The sequence below is a fragment of the Cariama cristata genome, unplaced genomic scaffold, assembly GCF_000690535.1.
Source record: "Cariama cristata isolate BGI_N322 unplaced genomic scaffold, ASM69053v1 scaffold2339, whole genome shotgun sequence".
Lineage (NCBI taxonomy): Eukaryota > Metazoa > Chordata > Aves > Cariamiformes > Cariamidae > Cariama > Cariama cristata.
In genome coordinates, this window is record NW_009635039.1 from 68,820 (window position 1) to 89,059 (window position 20,240).

General features: G+C 36.5%; 1 protein-coding gene across 1 annotated transcript in view; it reads left to right on the top strand.

The window, feature by feature from the left end:
- Positions 1–20,240, top strand: part of ADCYAP1R1 (adenylate cyclase activating polypeptide 1 (pituitary) receptor type I) — a gene marked incomplete at its 5' end in the record, with an annotated part of 83,732 nt that overhangs the window by 54,206 nt on the left and 9,286 nt on the right. Inside the window, 2 exons of the mRNA XM_009707355.1 lie at positions 1,855–1,924; positions 2,674–2,765. Of these exons, the coding sequence (XP_009705657.1) occupies positions 1,855–1,924; positions 2,674–2,765 (162 nt within the window). The remainder of the gene's footprint in view (positions 1–1,854; positions 1,925–2,673; positions 2,766–20,240) is intronic.

Below are 20,240 nucleotides of genomic sequence, written 5' to 3' on the forward strand. Positions count from 1 at the left end.
ACTCACTAAAGGCTTTCAGGGTAGATTTAATGTGCATCTTAAAGAGGCAGAGCTCTGCAAATAGTGGGTAATTTTCAGAAGAGGGCACCTAATTTATAGCTGCATACGAAGAATTAAAAAGATAATGAATGATTTTAGGTGCTTTTGTCTTGTGGCGTACGATTGTTTATAACTGAAAAGAGCCTGATTTCCAGACTGAGTGAGAAGGAGTTCCCTCTGAACATTTGCCCCCTTTCAAATATATGAAGTTGGGCATCCAAAGTGAGGTAACTCAGAAATGTTTCTTTGCATTTGAAAATCTCAGCCATCAGTCCCATAGATTCTGGGGGATTTTAAGTTTCTAGGTTTTGTAGATAGAAGGAAAAATAGGCAGTTTTGTGCAAATTTAACATCCCAGCTCTAAATTTTCTCTATTCTCACCAGCTCTACCACACACATCCTTATTGCTGGTTTTATGGGAATCCAGCAAAAAATTGTTCAACTGAAATATAATAAATATTGTTCAACTGAAAATATAAGTTCAACTGAAATTTCTAAACCAGACATCACTCAGCTACTTGGGATTTCTCTATTATGCACTTCGACAACGGAATTTTAGCTCTGACTCGTCACACTTACACATGTATATAGTTTTATTTAAAGTAAAGATTTTCACTTTTCCCCTAGATGTTACCAGACTACCATTTAAATGACACAGAAGTTGCATTAAGCTCTCATAAGATCAGCAGTGTTTTATTCCTTTCAAATTGTTTCTTGGCGTCTGACAAATGCACCATGACAACCACTGCTGGGACTTTTGGCTGTTGTCCCAGTGGGAGGGAAGCCCTCCTTCTCAGAACTGCAGGTAGAAAGTGGACATTCGGTGATTTTATGTTTTCCAGAGGGAAGCATGAGGGGAAGAAAGCGAAGACAAATAAAAGACATTTTTTAATTGACAATCAAATTCTTAATGACTTAAAATAGTGTAGCAGGGGTGGTGTGGCAGGGGAAATAAATTTTTTTTTCATTATTATTGTTTTTCTAGTTCTAAAAATATATGTTAAAAACCCATTTGGATATGGGTCCTGTATTTAGCTTTCGCTACAAATAAATGTCCAAATGTATTCATATGGAATAACCTTCAGCAGAATCCTTTGGTGAATCTGGAGGAAGATTTTAAATGTTGAGGTAGAAATGCCATTTTGTTTATGATCATTCACTCCTAACAGCTTAAAAAAGGAGCTGACTCCAGCTGACTGACAAGTACTGCTGTTTAGTACTTGAACCTTTTTAGACGAATCATTGCTTCTTGGTAAGACTTGCAACCCAATGACTGGAAAATCATTCCTATATGTGAATACAACCAGTCTCTGGTACATCCTTGTGTACTAGATATGTGTAAGAATCATCATGTCAGAGTCAGGAACCAACATTCATATCTGTTTACCCTGGAAAAGTAACTTTGGAATAACCATCTCTTACCCTTCTAGGTGTCCCTGTCTTTTTTCCCCTTCTACTGAGATGTTAGCTTAAAGGGACAATTTTACAGTTGTACTGTCTGTAGACACAGAAACACACATAAAGATGTTTTCCAAAATAACTAAAGTGTTTAGTAAGAGTTACCATTGAAATTGCCACAAAAAATACTTATTTTACTTTCAGGTAAGTTCAGTAAAGGCTGTAAAAGAAAGCTACAACAGGGATAGACTAAAGAACTAGCACCTTTGAACCTAAATAAAATCATTTAGCTGCAAGACCAATTTCCCACTCTCTGCCCTCTTAAAAATTGTTATAAGATTATTAACTTCCATGTTTTATCTTTATCTTTCTCTTTCCTACTCTTTCCCCAACCCATTCTTTCATTAACAACTGCAGCTGCTGGGACATGAATGACAACACTGCCTTGTGGTGGGTTATCAAGGGCCCTGTGGTTGGATCAATCATGGTAAGTAGCACTTGGAGGATGTGCTTCCTCAATGCTTCTGAGGGCAAATAACCAATGCAAATAGCTTCAAATGGCTTTACAAATGATATAACAAGACATTTTATTAATCTCCAAATTTTTAGAACTATATCTGTAATTACATGATTCTATGAAAGAGAAGATGCCCCGGATAACATAAAACTAGAAGACATGAAGATGAACATTAACACCCACGCTCCCCCCGCTTCCGCTCCCAAAAACATGAGGTCATCTCAGCTTGGGCCAGATTCAGCCAAGCAGAGGGAAAGTGACACAACTTGGGACATTTCAGAAAAGGGGAGACACTATATTGTGACTGATGGATACTTCTAAAATGAGAAGTGCCTTAGTTCAGAGAATGGGCGTTAAAGATGTTTTTAATGTTGAGATCTTTGCTATATGGTTTCGATGTACAGGGATCTTTCTTTTTATTCTTTGCACCGATTGATAATGAAAAATGTTGAAATCCTTTCATTTATGTTTGTCTTATCTGGTACTTGGGACTGAAGAAATTCTGCCTTTAGCTGCTGCAAGGGGGATATTTTCACATGGAAACGGAGCTATAAGACCCTTGTAAACTTATTCCATTACTCCTGACCCTATAAAACTTCTAGACTACAGTTTGTACAAGAATAAAGGCAGCGGAGCCAGCAAGTCACTGGGAATGTCTCATTCTCATACTTAAAGAAAATATTTTATTGTCATAATTTTTTCCTTTCTTTTTCCCCTAGGTAAACTTTGTGCTTTTTATTGGCATAATTGTGATACTTGTGCAGAAACTCCAGTCACCTGATATCGGGGGCAATGAATCCAGCATTTACTTGTAAGTACAAATAAAACAGTAACCAATTTAGATTTCTAATATACACATAGGAAAAAAGACAAAGTCAAAAAGACACGTCAGCTGAATTTGATTTTCAGAGTGTCACAGGATCTATAAAATTACTTTGGTTGAGTTTTACTTTTTTTAAAATCCAGAAGTCATTAAAGTGCATTTTAATGCCAACTTTCACCTTTCTTTAAAAGGCCTAGCAAATAAGCATAAATACAAGATTAAAAACAAATCCAAAACTTCTTTCTATGTCAGTTATCTGGAAATTAACATATTGACCAGGCATAAATATTATTAGACTTATCGGACAGTCTGCTGTGCTTCATACTTGCCAGGGACATGATCCAAAGTTCATTGAAAGCAATGAGATTTGGCAAAAAGATTACATTAACTTTGGACTGAATTCTAGTTTAGGAAGATCTCCTAAAGTTGCTTATGTTCATGTTTCTTGTAACCTTGAATGCATTCCACTTAAGCCAAACAATTCCCACACATCCCTAGAACAGCTTAAAAATGCACAACAAATCCTAAAATTTTCCTTTAGAAGTTTTAAAACTTGTGATTTACATTTTTTTAAAGCCAATATCCCTTTTGCTAGTTTCCACCTCATTAAAGGACAGAGATTGGCCATTTGAGATGATCGTCATTCCCATTTTTAGTGCATGCAATCATTCTCCATATAAAATTTATATAATAATTTTGAATAACTAGGATATGTGGCAGCACATTTGGTGTTTTCTTGGCTTTTCAGCCTAAACACCACACACATTTGCTTTGCAATTTTTTGTGAGCTCTAGTGATTCCTAGCACTCATAAACACTGGTAAGACTATTTGATTTAGCACTGAATTCCTGGTGAAAAAAGGCAAGTCGTGGAAACCTTAAATAAAAATAAAAGATGTCAGGGTAAAGTAGGAGATCTTTCTTTTGGAGTACTTTTTTTTTTTAATTAACCAGTGATCAATTTTACCCTAAGTAACCACACTCATAATATAATGTTGTCATCCACCTCAACGACAATTTTCAAGGAAAGAGATGTCCTCCAGCTACCTATTTTTCTTCCCTTCTTTCCTATTGTCTTGTTTACATTTACATGAAATTATAATATTTTATGCATCACTTTTTCACGTCTGTAGTCAGACAACAACTTACTGAAAGTACTGCCCTTGAAGGTTGCTCTAAATTGTGTTTCCACGGACAAAAATAATGCTTTAAATTCATTCTACAGGTGGATATATCTCAGAGTTAACACTCAGGAGAAAGTGTAGTGAATATGTTAACTGTATGCATGATTTGCCTAGGGTTTGCATGAAGACTTCCAATGTATGTGCTGCTGGGAAGTCATTCACTGAATCTTAGATTGTAATTAGCACCCAAGATGTGCAGAGTTAGTTCTGAGTACGACCTGCTGAGTGCATGTTTGGTATCTGCTGCACATCTCTCACATATGAAGCAAAGCATGCCGTAGACTCCAGTGATTTAACTAGATTATAAAACATCCTTGTCATTTTTGATCAATATGGTGACTGGGTTTTACTGATATTTTTCCTATGTGTATAGTTAACCACCAAAACCAAGAGAGAACATCATATTTTCTGTTTCATTCGCTGCCATTATTTTTCATATTTTTTTGCAACTTTATAAATGGGTGTGTATAAATTGATCTTGCATTTATGTATGTGTTATGAAGTGGAGTGTTGTTTATCCAAACAGACTCAACAACAGAAAAGTCACACAGAAATGACAAAAAGAAATGAAATTAATAAGTCTATGCAGTTATACACGAGACATACTCAATACTTGTGCACACATATCCTCTAAAAAGAGCGCTGTTGTAATGAAGGAGAAAGATAGATCATAGTATGGTTATGTCACCATATTGAAATCTCTGCAGCATTTAGATTGTGGTCCATATTAAGCATTTTCCATGTCCTATTTTGCTGTTATAAACTATTAAACGTCATTCCATTGATCAAATTCTCCATCCAGATCTTCATTCCACAACATATTTAAGAACTTTACCTCTAGTACATGAGACAGATCAGTTGTGGTTGAGGAAGGATGTTCAGCCTGTTTCTGAAGATAATGTAACATGGTATCTGCAGCAGTGATTGAGATTTATTCTACTGTCAGTCTTCTACTTTTTGGAATAACCCTTTAGTCAGGACTTGCATCATCAAAAAAGAAAATAAAAGATCTCACAAAAACTTGGTTATTGACTTTGAGTAGGATATAATTTCTTATATATATGGTACATGATTATGTTCAGGTCCTTTTAGTAATTGTTTTTGTTAGGAAAATCTACCCCATCTCTAGTTTATAGACACTATGGTCACGGTTCTGCAAATCACTTAAGCCTGTATTTGACTTTAAAAGCCCTGGGGATGTGCTTAAATTCAAAGATTAACTATATATTGTTACTAGTGTGCATTATTAAAAATTCCCACTACTGAAGTTAGTTGCAAGCTATGACAGGAATACAACAGAAGAGTGCACTACTGGGGAGCTAATGTTTAATTAATATAGTGTAGCCACTAGAGAATGTAAGACTTGCTTTAAAAAAATCAGTCAATAATTTGTATAATTTGCAGCACAATAATGAGTGCTTTACTCCTGTAAAAAATCAGACTTTCTCTCTAAATAACCTGATGATCATTGTATGCAATAGCCTTTGCATTTAGGCTGACAAAAACTTGGAAATATGTACTTAATTCCTAAAAATTTTCTGCAGCGGTCAAATGCTTTAGTGGTTATAAGCTTGCATTTTATCAACTTCTATGTTCAGTCATTCGTCACCAGTCTCATGCCTAATCGACCTTCCTTCACACATTTAGTTCTCTCTCAAAGCTGCCTGCATGCTGCTGATCCCATTTCAGACTGAACACTTCAAAATGTGTCAGATTCTGAAAGAGTAGTAACTCCATCTTTCTTTTACTGGTGTTTTAGATAGAAACTCCTCCTTATGGCTGAAATGGTTGGGGGCTAGATTCATCAAAAATACCTAAGCAGCAGAGGTAGGAATTAAAAAGGAAAGAGAAACCATCTTTTTTAATGTTAGTTTTAATTTTATGATTCCTTTTTATTTTTTCTGAGAACATTAATCAACTTTCATACTTCCTCCTAATAGTCATCATAATCATTATTTACTTTTTAGCATCAGGAGTGAACCGCCAAAGGCATAATAAGCACATGATTTTTTTTCTTGAACCATGTTCCAATTTCAGTTAATCTTGTGTCAGTCCTGAATAATTCCACTGATTAAGCGTTAAACCAAAGCAGGACCAGTAATGCAAATGCAATAGACTTCTATCTGAGTGAGAAGTTCTGGGATCCTCAGGTACTAGGGAAACATAAAGTGATATTGTGTTACTAGTGTAATTAAGACAACTATCTGCATAGTTCCAACAGGTTTCTTGCCCTGTCTAGTGAATGAATGGCTCAAACAGTTGTAATGTGCCGTGATTATAGACATGACATACTTAATCCTACAATACAAATGACAGTGTCTTGTATTTGTAGCTCTATATTCCATCCTGTTCAATTTAACTTAATGTGTTTCCGAACCGAAAGCACTGCCTGATTTTTAGCAATCTCCAATTACACAGTTTGTAAATATTTTGAAGTAGTAGTAGATTATTTAGGGACACTGTTACACCATATGCTGAAAGCCAAGTAGCATCACATTAGTAGTTCGTGAATCCAATGTGCACTCACAATTCTGAGGACTGGAAACACGTATTCACAACCCTGCTATGGCTGGTTCAGCACACAGTGTGTCACATCAGGCCCATATATTTGTATGGTTTTTCATACATTGGTTCCTTGTCTGGAATTTTAGGAAAGAGACAATAAATTGATCTGGCAAGGCTTCAGTGTTTTTCCCGTGAGAAATTCAGCCAGTAGTGTGTAACATGATGTGTCAGCATCTGCTTTCAGCCATCCTGGTTTTGGTCAAGTTGCCATAGAGAGAGTACATTCACCCCCCAAAAATCCATATTCCAATAGAAATGCTTACACAAAGCTTAAATCCATGCTATTATTTTCATGAGCATTGTTGCATTGCTGAAAGCTTTATTATAGAAAATCATCTAAAAACATCACTACCATAAACCACTACAGTATTTAAGTAGGTATGCATGATGTAGATGCATGGTGGAATAACCCTTAAAATTAAAAAGGCCCACACATTTCCATTAAATCTTTGCTTATTCATTCATTTTCAAGGATCAAACACATTTAACTGCAAAATCTTTTTTTAAATTATTATTTCCAGTTTATCATGAATAGTATAATTTGGGAGGGGGAAGCTTGTCTCTGCTTTTGCTTTGACAGATTCTTCATAAATTTTGTATCACATGTTGAAATCTTAATGAAAAGAAAATAAACCCCACATATATCTAGCTAATTCAGGTCTACGTCATTCCTCCAATCAGCATCTTGCTGGAAAGAAAGGAGAAACATGGCATGTATCATAGGTAGGTATGATTTTACATATGGTGCAACCTAGAGGGTTAGAGCAGGAAAAGCAATGTTGTAACACAAATGTTTTGGTAAACAACACTCCTCTACAGTTCACCTACAAAGTCACTGGACACTCAGTGATTCATTCTGCTACCGCTTTGTCTTGCTGCAAGTGCTCAGACTGCCAACCTTAATAATTATTGATAGGATCTTCATGCCAAAAGTCTCATTTTTGACAAGAAAACGGCAGGTGTTTGATGAACAGTATATTCTTTATTATGGCACTTTAGTTTCTTAACCCCAGGTACTCTCAGTTGAGTCCTGGAATACCTACTAACCCAGCGATGAAAGGAACTCATGTCCCTGGGCTAATTTTTTTCTTCCACAAGAAAATACAATTGAAAACATAGGTGATAATGATTTGGTGTCAGTGCATGATCAGCAAGGATCTAATTCTCATTTCTAAGAAATGCTAGGAGGGTAGAAGTTTGCTACTTTGATTGACACTAATTCTTGATGGTTTTATTTAATGTGCTAGAGAAAATGTTCTCGTTCACAACTACTACACTTTTCATTTACATTTCCCAAGGCAAATTATTATTTTGGGTGTTGGTTTGGGGTTTTTTTGCTTTTGATTTTGGATTTTTTGGAGGGACGAGGGTATTAATTTGTGCCCAAACTTTTCGGGTAGGGATTGGAAAACAACTGAGTGTACTTGTTAGGAATGTAAGTCATGTAGCCTACGTATCATAATTAACAAGAATATAATTACATAGGGATTTATTTCTGTCCAGATAAAGTAAATGAAAACTCTATTCTGCTTTAATTATCTATCTATAGATTTGCTGTGGTCTCAACTACTGTAAAACCAAACAGCATAGAATATTTAGTGTGTTTATAATGTTCCTGTGAGCTGTCATTCCCGTTGAAAAGCTGAGGGTATGATGCACAAAGAGGCCCAGTCAAAATCCCCCCTGGAGCCTGTGGCAAGTAGAGGAACACGAACATACGTCTTTGGTTGTCAAATTTAGCTTCCTAACCTAACTGCTGTCCTCTCATCCAGTATGCATCTTTTACACTCTCACAGTGATGATGGGATCAGACCTAAAACTATGTCCAACTTGAAAGTGGTTTTGTTATTTTGTGGGGCACTTACCAGAAGGATAATACAGAAGAGCAAATCAGTATTTTTAAAGGAAATTCCCTTCATTTCCAATGATATACAAGCACTTTACTGGAGTTTTGACAGGATCTGATTTTGAAATAATTGATCACAAAACTTATTTCTTGTGGTTAGAAGATCATCTGTGATGAATGCAATGTTAAAAACTGCTCTGCTTCTGTTATTTTGAAATCCTTAGAAGGTGGTTAGAGTCTAAGTCCATTGTGTCTTGGCCTGCACAGATGATGTCTGTATGACGGAGGATGACTGCTGTTATTTTCTATTTTGAAATAGTAATGAAAAATAGAATGACTTTGTCTTTAAACACTGTTTGTGCACATTGCTGTAAGGTATTTTCATGGGCAAGTTTTTGGTTTCAGTGAGTATATGGACAGAGGAAAGCATATAACACTGATTTATGTGGTTGATGAACTCGCTGACTTTTTTGAAATCTACCTAAGTTTTGTGCTTTACAATTCTCTAATGGTGACTTAAAATTTCCACTTGACTCCATGCTCTGTGGCAGCCTTAGAGAACCAAGGTTTTATCCACAGATCATGTCCTAAATGAGCAAAGCACAGACTTTTTTCCCCATCTGTTACAAGAGCAAGCCATGAACTGGAAAGGAGTGTTTTTGCATTAAAAGATAAGCCATTAATAGATGGTCCTTCTCTTGAAAGATCAAGGAGGTGTGCCTGTTAGTGAAGGAGAGAACAATGCCATGTTATATTCAACAGTGTGGTTCTCTTTATAGAAATGTTCGTTCCGTATTTTTTAAGAAGAAGCTTGATGCACTTTCAACAGTTCTATCAAGGGTTGGATTAGCCCTAACAGCCCTGTCTCCAAGGAGGTTAGGGCACAAAAAAAGTCTAAATAGTGTCTTATGAATTCCCATTGAAATGTTAGTAGCCTATATCCGGATATTTCAGACCTAAATGTCTTTCAAAGCCAGTACCTAAAACTTTGTGGCTTGATTACCATAACTGGTATGGAACAGTACCCATAACATCTAAAAGCTCAAGCCAGCATGATTTATATATAAGAGCTTGTGTCTGTGCTTGTAGACCTGTGTAAATATAAGTCTTTGCCTACAAAATGTGCTGTCTGAAATGCTATATATCTCTAAAATTGTTCCAGCATTGCTTTTGAAATGACCACAAATACTTAAGCAATGTGCATGATATAAAGATTCTTACATTAATCTGAAACTGACTACACTTAACCAAATTCTCTATAATATAATAACTTTTGACACACATTCAAGTTTACTGATTAGCAAAAATAAGGTAGCTTCCTAAACAAAATGGGGTACAGACCTCAAATATGTTTCTAAAGTCACTGCACTTCATCAAAATGAATAACCTAATTTTGAACTGTATTGGTAACTTCAGTTGTCATGGAGATCAACGTGATAGAGAACATTCAGTGCCTAAGGCCATGTATCTTTACGAATTACCCTGGATTTGGGTGCAGTGTTGTATCCTTTATCAAGGTAGCTTATTTACTGGGAAAGATTTACTGGGTTTGGAGATTCAGATAATTTTTCAGAAACCTCAAATTGAGAACTAACTTGGGAGCATCCAAATTAAACAATTCTGGCTCTTCTTCCTTTCCCTCTTGCATTGTTCATAGCTAAACTTGTTGTTTTGAATGCATTGTTAGGCTGAAAAGGATAGATCTGGAATTTTATTTGTTCCCAAATCAGTTTGCACCTTTGTTTCTTTGAATTGATTACTTAGTGTAAAGATAAACATGGAGCTGAAGCAACTGGTCATGCAGTAGTTGTTGCGAGACTGCAGACAATGGAGAATAATTCTGACATCTCTGATCTTGAACGTGCTTTCAATTTACATCAAAGCTTGATGTACACCAGTAGCCATGATCTTCCATTTACTTTTTGCTACATTTACATTTTTACCTCTACCATATGAGAACAAAAGAAGTTTAATTTCCCCTCAGTGTTTCTGCTTCTCCTTGCCATTGATTTCTTGTGTCTCTTTCAACAGCTAGCATGTTTCACATCCAGTGGTTTTAGTTTTACTTCTGGTGAATTATTAGGATGTACTCCAAGCAAGAACATAGTCCTTAGAGTCTGAGTTATGGAAGGGACAAGAAAGATGTTACTGTCACAGTGCAGAAGTTTTTTTGATCTGGAAGGGTGAACATCTCATGAGGCTCTTGTAACTAACAATGTGCATAAAAGGAACTATGTGGTGCAAACTAGGTAACTGATTGATTGCCCAGGAACTAATTCTTCCTGCCTTGGAGAGTACAAGTACACACTCAAAGGCCACCAGGTTACCACGGCTTAGTATTGAATTAAGTCTCAATGAAGTTGGTTTAAACAAATGTATACTAACTCAAGACTGGACCAATCTATAGTTGTGCCTATGGTTCACAACATAGTCTTAGTACCTCATTTGCTGTGCACCTGTATCATTACTGAGAGATTTCTAGACTGTAATTCCTCTCACGTATTTCCCATGAAAACAGTGGAGTTGTTCAGCTGTTTAATGTCTGCAAGCCCAGACCTTTTCAACAAAGGCAGTATTCTCTTTTTTCATTAAGGAGGGTTATAGAGACAGGTTGAAACTTGGATTGTTGTCTGCAGGCATAACATATAAGTTGTAAGGCAGCTGAGGCAAAACAACATAACTGAAGCTTCAGAGCTGCAAATTCTATAAACTCAGAGTAGCTATACCAATGCTGAGCTCTGCCAGCTGACAACACTAAGACATGTCTATAATGCTTGAAAATCCACTTCTTGTGGCAGACTGTGACAATAAATACTCTGTGGGTTTTGCTCACTTGTTTGTTTTAAGGACAATGAGCTAATCACATTCTCGGATATTTTATGGCTGGATTTGGACATGCATATTCTTCATTTCAAACAGTAAACCTATATTCAAAATCATTAAAGAATCTCATTTGGTGTGGTACATTTTTCTCACTGAACATGCTACTGTCTTCTACACTACAGTTATGTTAATGCACCTCCATCAGAATTATTCCATAATGCATGACATTAGTCTACGCTCTGGAGTCAGTGAGAATAATCTAGCTTGTTAAAACAGGATCTCCAGAGTTAATACAGAAGAAGGATCAGGACATGAAACCTTGTAGCTACAGTTCGTTTAAAGACTGCTTTTGATGGAAATATTCTGCTCTCTACTACCAGCTTTCTTCTCTAGACCACAGCTAAGTATTAAGGTTTATCTCCATTGATCTCTGAGTATAACAATGGCTTTCTCCACCCTTGTATGTCCACCCTATAGAACTTAGCAAAGCCAAGAATGAACAGTGTAGAGATGATTTTTGCCTCTGGCCATTCTGTTTCATCTTCAAACCTCAGATCTGTGCAAAGATCAGAATTACTGGACAAAAAGTTCCAGTTCAAGTTCGTATTTGTTAAACATTCATTTTCAGCCACAGCTATAGTCTGCAAGCAGTAATCCAGCTTCAGCCTCTGGAGAGGTGATAGTGATTTCCTCACAGACATACTATTTCTGTATCAAATGATTGTAATTACTATGTTAGCTTTCAGTTACAATAGAAGAAATCTAACTTTGGTGGGATTAAATGTATGCTTGTGTAAAGTGTATAGAGGACACAGAATGTTCTCTATAATGTGGGAGCTTTGAAATCCATAGAAGACCCTTGTGAGGTTTCCTACTTACGTCCTAGCTTTTAGCTGAAAGTTCACTGACTTTACAAGTACATAGACACAAAAAATGCAAATCATGAAAAAAAGCACAGTCTGCTGGGCTGTGTAAGACACACCTACTCAAGATAACAAAGAGAAGCAAAGCTGACCTCTCACATGTTAAACCAATGCAAGAGCCCTAAAAGGTAGAGCAAAAAGTCAGATGAAAGAAAACTGCTACGACCCACTAAAGACAACTGATTTTAATGTGTTTTGGATAAGGACTGTGAAGGAGATCTCACACTTTCTCTTTTTTTTTCCAACTTGTTTTCAGATTATTCCCAGGTGTCAGAAGATGATCCTGGAATACCTCAGACCCCTTATAGAGGTCAGGGGAAAGGTTTTTTTGGTTTGGTGTTGTTAGCAGTAAAAAGTAGAGCTATAGGTAACAAGACTAAGACTTTGGCAAAAGGTGACTAGACTAAGACTCTCTGACTTGTTTTTTCGATTGAACAGTAGAGAAACAAGAGTTGCCTTTTTTCAAGAAGAGCACAACAATGATTGTACATTTAGCAAGACAGCGCGGGATCCACCTGATAAGAAAATCACACTGGACTCCTTCCACAGTCAATAGAGATCTACCTAGTCAAGAGAATAAAACCCTTAATACAGCTTCATTGTAAACAGGATGTCTAAAATAGGTCAGAGAGATCTCACTTTATGGTCTGTTTCTCACCACTGCCTGCAAAGCTAGTATGGGGTGAGAAAATAAAAGGCATACAGCTACATCGTTAGCTTCGAAAATTAGCTGAGATGGAACCAAATATCTTTTCTGAGAAACACCCATGCTTATTCTGTGTCTGTATGAGAGGGGTGAACGAGTCTACTTGCACTCAGTGGATCAGGGCCTGCAGTCACTGCAGAAGGATGGAATTGTATAGTATGTTCTCTGCTCACAGAATGCGTTCAGTTTTCCAAACTGTTTACATCTGATCTGTAAGTCCAGGGTTTTTGTAAATGTAGTTGGTATTTTGGCCCAGAAACAAGTCTATCTTCAGGAAATCCTTAGCTATTGAGCAGCAAGGAAAAGAAGTCCCCAATCTATAGCAATATCAGTTGTAGGTAAGTAGGTATGTAGCATAAATAACAGATGATACAGATCCACTTTTCAATTTTTTTCTCTCTCTCCCATACAATCTTTTTACTTTCAGTTTAGTTAACTTTTTATCTTATTTTCGGTACTTTATTTCATTGATTTGTTTCTACATTCCTTCTCCTGCTACTACATGGTTGCCAATCCTATTCGTAGTGAGGTTACATAGAATTACTTGAGCAGGGTGCACAAAGATTCTTAATGAGGCACAGTTTTAATTTGCATGAATCAAATTCTAACTTTATTGTGTGCCCAAAAGTATCCCCCTTCAGCACATTCAGAGACAGCCCACAAAATCTGTCATTCCCTGAGTGCTATTAGCGACCTAAACTCAGAACCCTGATCATTTTCGTTATGAATCTACATGGTCTTGGTAATAGAGCCTAACTTCATTCCCCTTAATCAGCATGCTCATTTTACTTTTACTTCTCTTAAGCACCTCTGAGAAACCTACAAAGTCTTTATAATTTGATTGCAACTCTTTTTGCCTCAAATTTGTGTACTCTCTCATTTGCATTAACTTGCCAGACATTAAGGTGCTCAGTCTGACAAGATGGTCTTCAGCCACGTCATACATCACTTATTTAATCCTGGGAATGTTTAACTTTTTCTTTCCCCTTCCACCCTAGCACCCTCCCTCTTCCTCCCAGATGCAGCTGCAGTCCATGCACAGGACACATGCGGTGAGACTCAGCTTGTTTACCTTTAGCTGTCTAAAGTCTCGTATTTAATCTAAGCAGTCTAGTCATCGTCTATGGTCAAAGTGAGAGACCAGGGCACCTCCGTAAGACAATGCATCCCATATGTCTTAGATGCCTCTGTTACACAGGTCAGCTCAGCCTCTGGAATTGCTTGTTTCTTTCCATGATTGAGTTAAAGGTGATAGTTTAGTATAAATTAATCTTGGATATACATAGTTAGATGCGACCAATTCCATTCTGTGTGTGCCTACAGAGATCTGAGGATCCTGCTGTAATTCATGTAGTGTTTTGATATCCGTAATATCATGTATATTAATTATCTTTTATTTGGCTATTTTTTCCCATTTCTTTCTGGTTTCTGTCTCCTCTCTCTCATCTCTCTTTCTCCCTTTTCTTCCACCAATGTTTCTACTCTGATAAGAAAGAAAGAAAGAAAGGAAGTTTTTGGGAAAAAAAAGGAGAGGAAGGAAGGAAAACTTCTATCAGTTCTGTACTCTAAAGATTTTGGGTCAATTTACAGTATCTAACATCAGAAAGACAATTCTATCTAAATTAAATAAGATGGCAGAAAAAATGCCAACAGCACTAAAATATTAATGTTTTCCTAAGAAGTATTATCAAAGTTTTCCATCACAAGCCCATGTGTAAATGTCCTCTCATTAGGTAGGGAGCAGCAGTTAATTCTGCAATACTATTTTCAAAATCAAGTCTGTCCTTTTTGATAATTCTAGCAAATAACGAGTGCTGTCATGTTAGGTCTACTCACTAGAAAAACCTATAATGAATATCAATCCCTGCCAAATAAAACAGGGCGTAAGCAGTACAGGCAACATGGGTGGGGATTTTTTTTTCCAGATTATCACAGCAACATTAAGTGTGTCATTGAAGAGCACAACCCCCTACAAGACCCCACGACTACGAGTTTTCAAAGTGATTATTGATTTTTAGATGTTTCATTTTCAGGTTATGTAGCTTAAAGTGCCTTCAGGAGCACTGCTTTTCAACAAATGCTGAACAGCCCTCTTGTGGTAAAAATTGGTCTGACAAAATGTGTTTCAGATCAGGTGATGAAAAATGAGTGACACACTCAAAATCCATAGTCACTTCTGAAGGTCTCAGTCATAGTAAAAAGGCACTATCTCTAAAACTTCCCTCCTTGTTTTTGATCAGTCTTAGCTGACAATCAATATACAATACAACTCTGTGAAAAACAGAGGTGGTGCATAATTTTATCACAGGAGTTATACCGTTAAAGGAATAGTCATTTTCATATTTATTTCCTTAGCATCATCCAAGAAATGAGATCCATTTTGTAAGCTGAAACATGATTACTATTTCTATTTGCTGGATGTGTGCAAGCACGCATAACAATGCGGTTGCCGTGTCTCAATTACCCAAAAGGAAACAAAACAAAATAAGACTCTAGTAAATGGGATTGGCTTAAAGGTGTTAACAGTAGGGAGAAATTTAATCTGTTTTCAATTTGTTTTGTTTTACTATTCAGCTTATAAATTGCATCTCCCATCTACGGTTAGGTGAACACAAATCTTAGACCATGCATATAAGCAGAGCAACAGAATCAGAGTTTGATTAGTTTGAATAAAGTTAGATGTTTGCCTTGTAGGCAATTGCTTTAAAAAATCATGTTATTATCCTTTACAGTCAATGAACATTTAGTCAGGGTAGTCAGTGGTGTTTGGTAGTCAGTTTGGCTGTTCTTCTCATCCTAACGTGGACATCTAAAATAGGTCAGATATAGTCCGATCAATAACTGTGTATTTCTCTCTTGAGTGCTTATTCTCTGTAATGATTCTCAAGGGATCAAGGATGTCCAGTTTGCTTAGACACCTATGCTGTAAATATCCAACTCACCCTGAGATGAATTCCACCAAAACAATCACATGTTGAAAACAAAACAAAACAAAACAAAAAACAAAACCAAAAACATCTCCCCTCAAAAGTTGACAAGAAATTACTGTTTTCATTTCTCATGTTTTTCAGCCCATCATAACAGATACAAAATCTCTTACTAGATCTCTCAAAATGCAACTTGTAGAAATCATGGTCCTGGTTCATAATATATGTGTCTGCTGCTTTTATAACCACACCTGTCTTAGAGTGTGTGATAAAAAATAACTGGTACCTCTGAATTACCAGTCAGACGTGCAATTTCCATACTGAAGTCCCCTTCTCATGCATCAAGGAAGCTGGGTGAAAAAATGCTTTTGTGTCCTTACTAGTACTCTTCACTACCTTACTTACTTACACATGAAAATGAGGAACATCAGATCCAATTTCATCTTAGATTAATCTCCATCCTACATGTTACTATCTGGTTGTTCTCCACAAGCATGCAGTCAATTTTCGTTTAATATATTGTTCTGTTACCTTCTGTACAATACCAGACTGCAAAGGTCATGTGTATTTTGGATGCATAACGCTGCCTGCCTGCCTCCAGGTTGTTCAATCTTTGCTTTGTCTGTGAATCAACACATCACAATTGTCAGCGACAGCCAGTGCATTTTAAATTTTTGTTTATTTTTGCTTCAGTCAAGCAGCTGGTTTGTGCTGTAATTTCATTCTGTCATGTCCGCTTCCCATCTTTGTGATGTGTCTCATGAAATGTGTTGAAAGTGACCTACCTTGGTCTGTTCACAATATGCTGAAAAAAATGCTAATCTTGTCATATTTAGCAGCTGCGTTCAGAAATGCTACTGTAAGCCTAAGAGGGCTAACCAGCACTCTTGCAAGATGTCAGAACTATCAACCATTACCCTGTAAGTGTACGCAATCCTGTGACATTACTGTGTTTGTATGACGCATGTTGCAAGTAAATGAACGGATATTAGCAGAGGGGGTAGTAACCAGAAAGCAAGCATTCATTTAGTTCTTGTTGCATGTAGAATTTTTTTTTGTTCTGTGCTTTTGCTGATGCACCATGATCAAGGATTTTAAGGTGGTTGGTTTTTTTTTAAATTTTGTAATTATGACTGGTGTTATTTATTGTTTTGGATAGTGTCTGTATAGAAACTATTAATAGTTGCTCTTTATTATACAGCAAAGAGGTGAGCGCTGGTCATACTGAGAGTAAAGATTTCACATGAAGGTTTGATAGAACAATAGAGGCAGGACAAGATTGAGTGAATCAGACTTTCAGCCAGTCTAAAATGTCTTATGCCCATTGAACTGAGTAAAGTTGTGTTGGCATACACCCAGGGGTGAGGAAAGACTAAGGTTAACTTTAAATCAAAATATTATGTGTCTAGTCAGAAGTCACTGTCAAAGATTTGCCTATGGAGAATGAGGCATCTAGAAAAAGGAATAAATACCATTTAGTCTAGAGACATATGAATTAATCACTTTCTCACAGTGCACCTCACTCTCTGTTACTTCTAGAAGAAGCCCACAGGATTCGTTTAGATGATGCGTAACTTTCAGAACTCTATTATACAATATATTTCCTGATGAACTTTCCCCTGAATTTCATAGCGGTCTTATGAGTGCCAATCAACACTTTCAGAGATGTCTTGCCACATAGATCCAACAGTCCAACTTTTTCCTGAAGAATACCTGGTATTTATCTTTGACACCATTAAGGAAAAAGGGTTTTGTAACTTATAACTGCATATTTTGTTGTTTTTTAACTAGAAAAAAAACCATTTAAAACATGAAAATAAATTTTCTCTGTGATTTTACATCTCCTCAAGGTATTTAAGAAATAGACCAATGAAGATACTCAAAAGATTCCGTCAACAGACTGACTTGATGCAAAAGCAGATAGAAGAAATAGAGAATAGAACAGTCAGCAGATTCATATTCTACCTTGAGCGAAGCTTGACGTAAGAACAGTTAGGTAAAACTAGGACCTACATTTGGGAGGAGATGGTTTGAAATATGAAGTTCGGTACTTAATCTACAACCTGATGCAGCAAAGACTTCATGTTGGGCCTTTGCAGAGAAACAAATTTCCTATTAAGGAAGTGCAGTGTTTCAGAAAATGGCAGACCGACAACTGTCTAAGGTGAAATCCTCTACCTAGTCAATAGCAAGAAGAGTTCAGCCTAAACAGGAGCCCCAAAAAACTTGCATGGGATAATTAAAGAGCTGTAATCAATTACTGTGTTTAGGTGTTACCTCAGTCTTTGAAAGTGATCATACACACCTAATTAAGCTTTTGGAAAAGATATGTATCTGTCAGGGAGATTACTGAGGTTCCTGAAAATCATGTTAACTATGTTTAGCATCTTTGTGATAAAATAGTTACTTTGATTTATTAAACATGAGATATATTAAGCATCTCATTACTAATGACAACCTGTATCTTCACGGTTTGCTCTTTATCCTTCTATTTGAAATATTGTCATGATTATTTTTCGTACATGTTCATCACTGACTTACGACCAAAGAGATGGGATTCCTCTACTCTAAACTTTACAAGCCTACAGTACAACAATTTATATGACAAACTCAGTCCAGATTCCCTTTGTAGTGAATGGATGTGACAAGGCCTTTCTTAGGGACAGATGATTCGTCCTTGTGCATAAGTGCCTGTTACTCTTCATAGACAGTAAAAGGAACGTAGGTGTGGAATTATTTAACTAAAAATAGATGTCATCATTGCAGATATGTCATAACTTTAAGCTAGTCAATGTATACATCAATAGATGCATTCAGTACATACCTATGGGGTTTATAACAGGAGTCACCTCTTCTTAACAAAAGTTATAATAGGCAAGAACTGTCCCTTAAAAGTGCATTTTTCTCTGCATTCGCTTTAGATACACTATGTTAATAATTTCAACATAGATATTTACATTATGTGTTTCCAATGAATGTGTTTCTACATGATTACCACAAACCTTGATGACTTCACTGCAAAAGTTTACATTTGATCGAATTAATTCACTTAAGACAGCATTTAAACTGAACAATTCTCTTTCTTTGAAGAGGCAGGCCTAAATGGCAAAACAACTATGCAGTATTTCTTCAAAGGCTATGGTTTAAAGATCTTTTACTTCTTTTGACAGTCTGTGATATTTTGTCTCAAAAAAGTTGGGTGGTGAGTACCCGTAAGATCAAGGCAACAAATTCTTTGCCAGAGTAGAAGTTATACTGTATTTTATCCTTAGCCTAATAGCACACAGTGTCATCTGTCAAATATCGTGTGAGTTACAATAGCTTTTTGGACTTTGCAATTGGTCCAACAGCAGCAGCTACAGTCCCAGCAGAAATGGCATAAGATACATCTTCAGTGCAGTGGAGACACCTGGAACTGATGGGAGGGTAATCTCTAAGCTATGGTTCTCACCCTTCTCTCAGAGAAAGAAAAAAGAATGACAACCGCAAATTTTCTTACACAATTGTTTCTGGAGCTTCAGGTCCCCTGATGTAGAAGACTCATGTTTTCTGATGGCCTCCTTCATTCATTCCAAATGACATCATTACATATCCAGCTCAGCAGTTCTTACAGTCTTATGTGCAGTTTCTGAATCTAGAGATACATCTTTATTACATGCCATTCACAGAAGTTGGAAGAACCTATTTATAGAATCATAGAATCATAGAATCATTATGGTTGGAAGAGAACTCAAAGTTCATCAAGTCCAACCATTTAGAACCTTTTGGTCCTTGTTCCCTATTGCACAGTTGCTCAAAATATATATTTTTTTCATCTGGTGTACAGTTACTGTGTTTGTTTAGATCAAAGCAATAATTTGTCTTCTAGAAACCTGTTTTAAAACGCAGAATAGGAATACACTGGAATATCCAGAAGAAATCACTGGAAATTCTACTTAGCCATGCAATGTGATGTGTATTTTCATTTCCAATTCATGTCCAATTGTGTCCTATGCAGTATACATAGACACTTCAGCAGTCTCCTTAATAAGTGTGGATGTTCAATGTTAAAATAGAGACAATGTACCTTCAGATACTGGTCAAAGTTAGACAACCTTTCTACTTTCTATTCCTTTTACTATAAAGATGTCTTTTCATAATTCAATAGAGGAGTGAGGAAAAAAAAGAGGACACCAGTATCTGTGTCTTTTTGTACTAACACTTTATGGAGAGGCCACATTCATAGCCATGATATTGGAGAAAATTTTATGTTTAAACCATTTTTGTGGAAAATAACAGCTGAAAAATAGAATGTCAACCTCAACAAAAATTGAAATACAACTTGCTTTTTTAAAAGTAAACTTAAGACTTTCCTCTACCTGTCGGAATGTAAACAAGGCTTCTGCTAGACCTTTTGGAGCACATATCTCTTCTAAAAGCCAGTTTAAGCCCAACTGAATGATTATTGTACTCCAAACTTTTGGATCCATCCCCCAAGTTTCCTGCTTTGC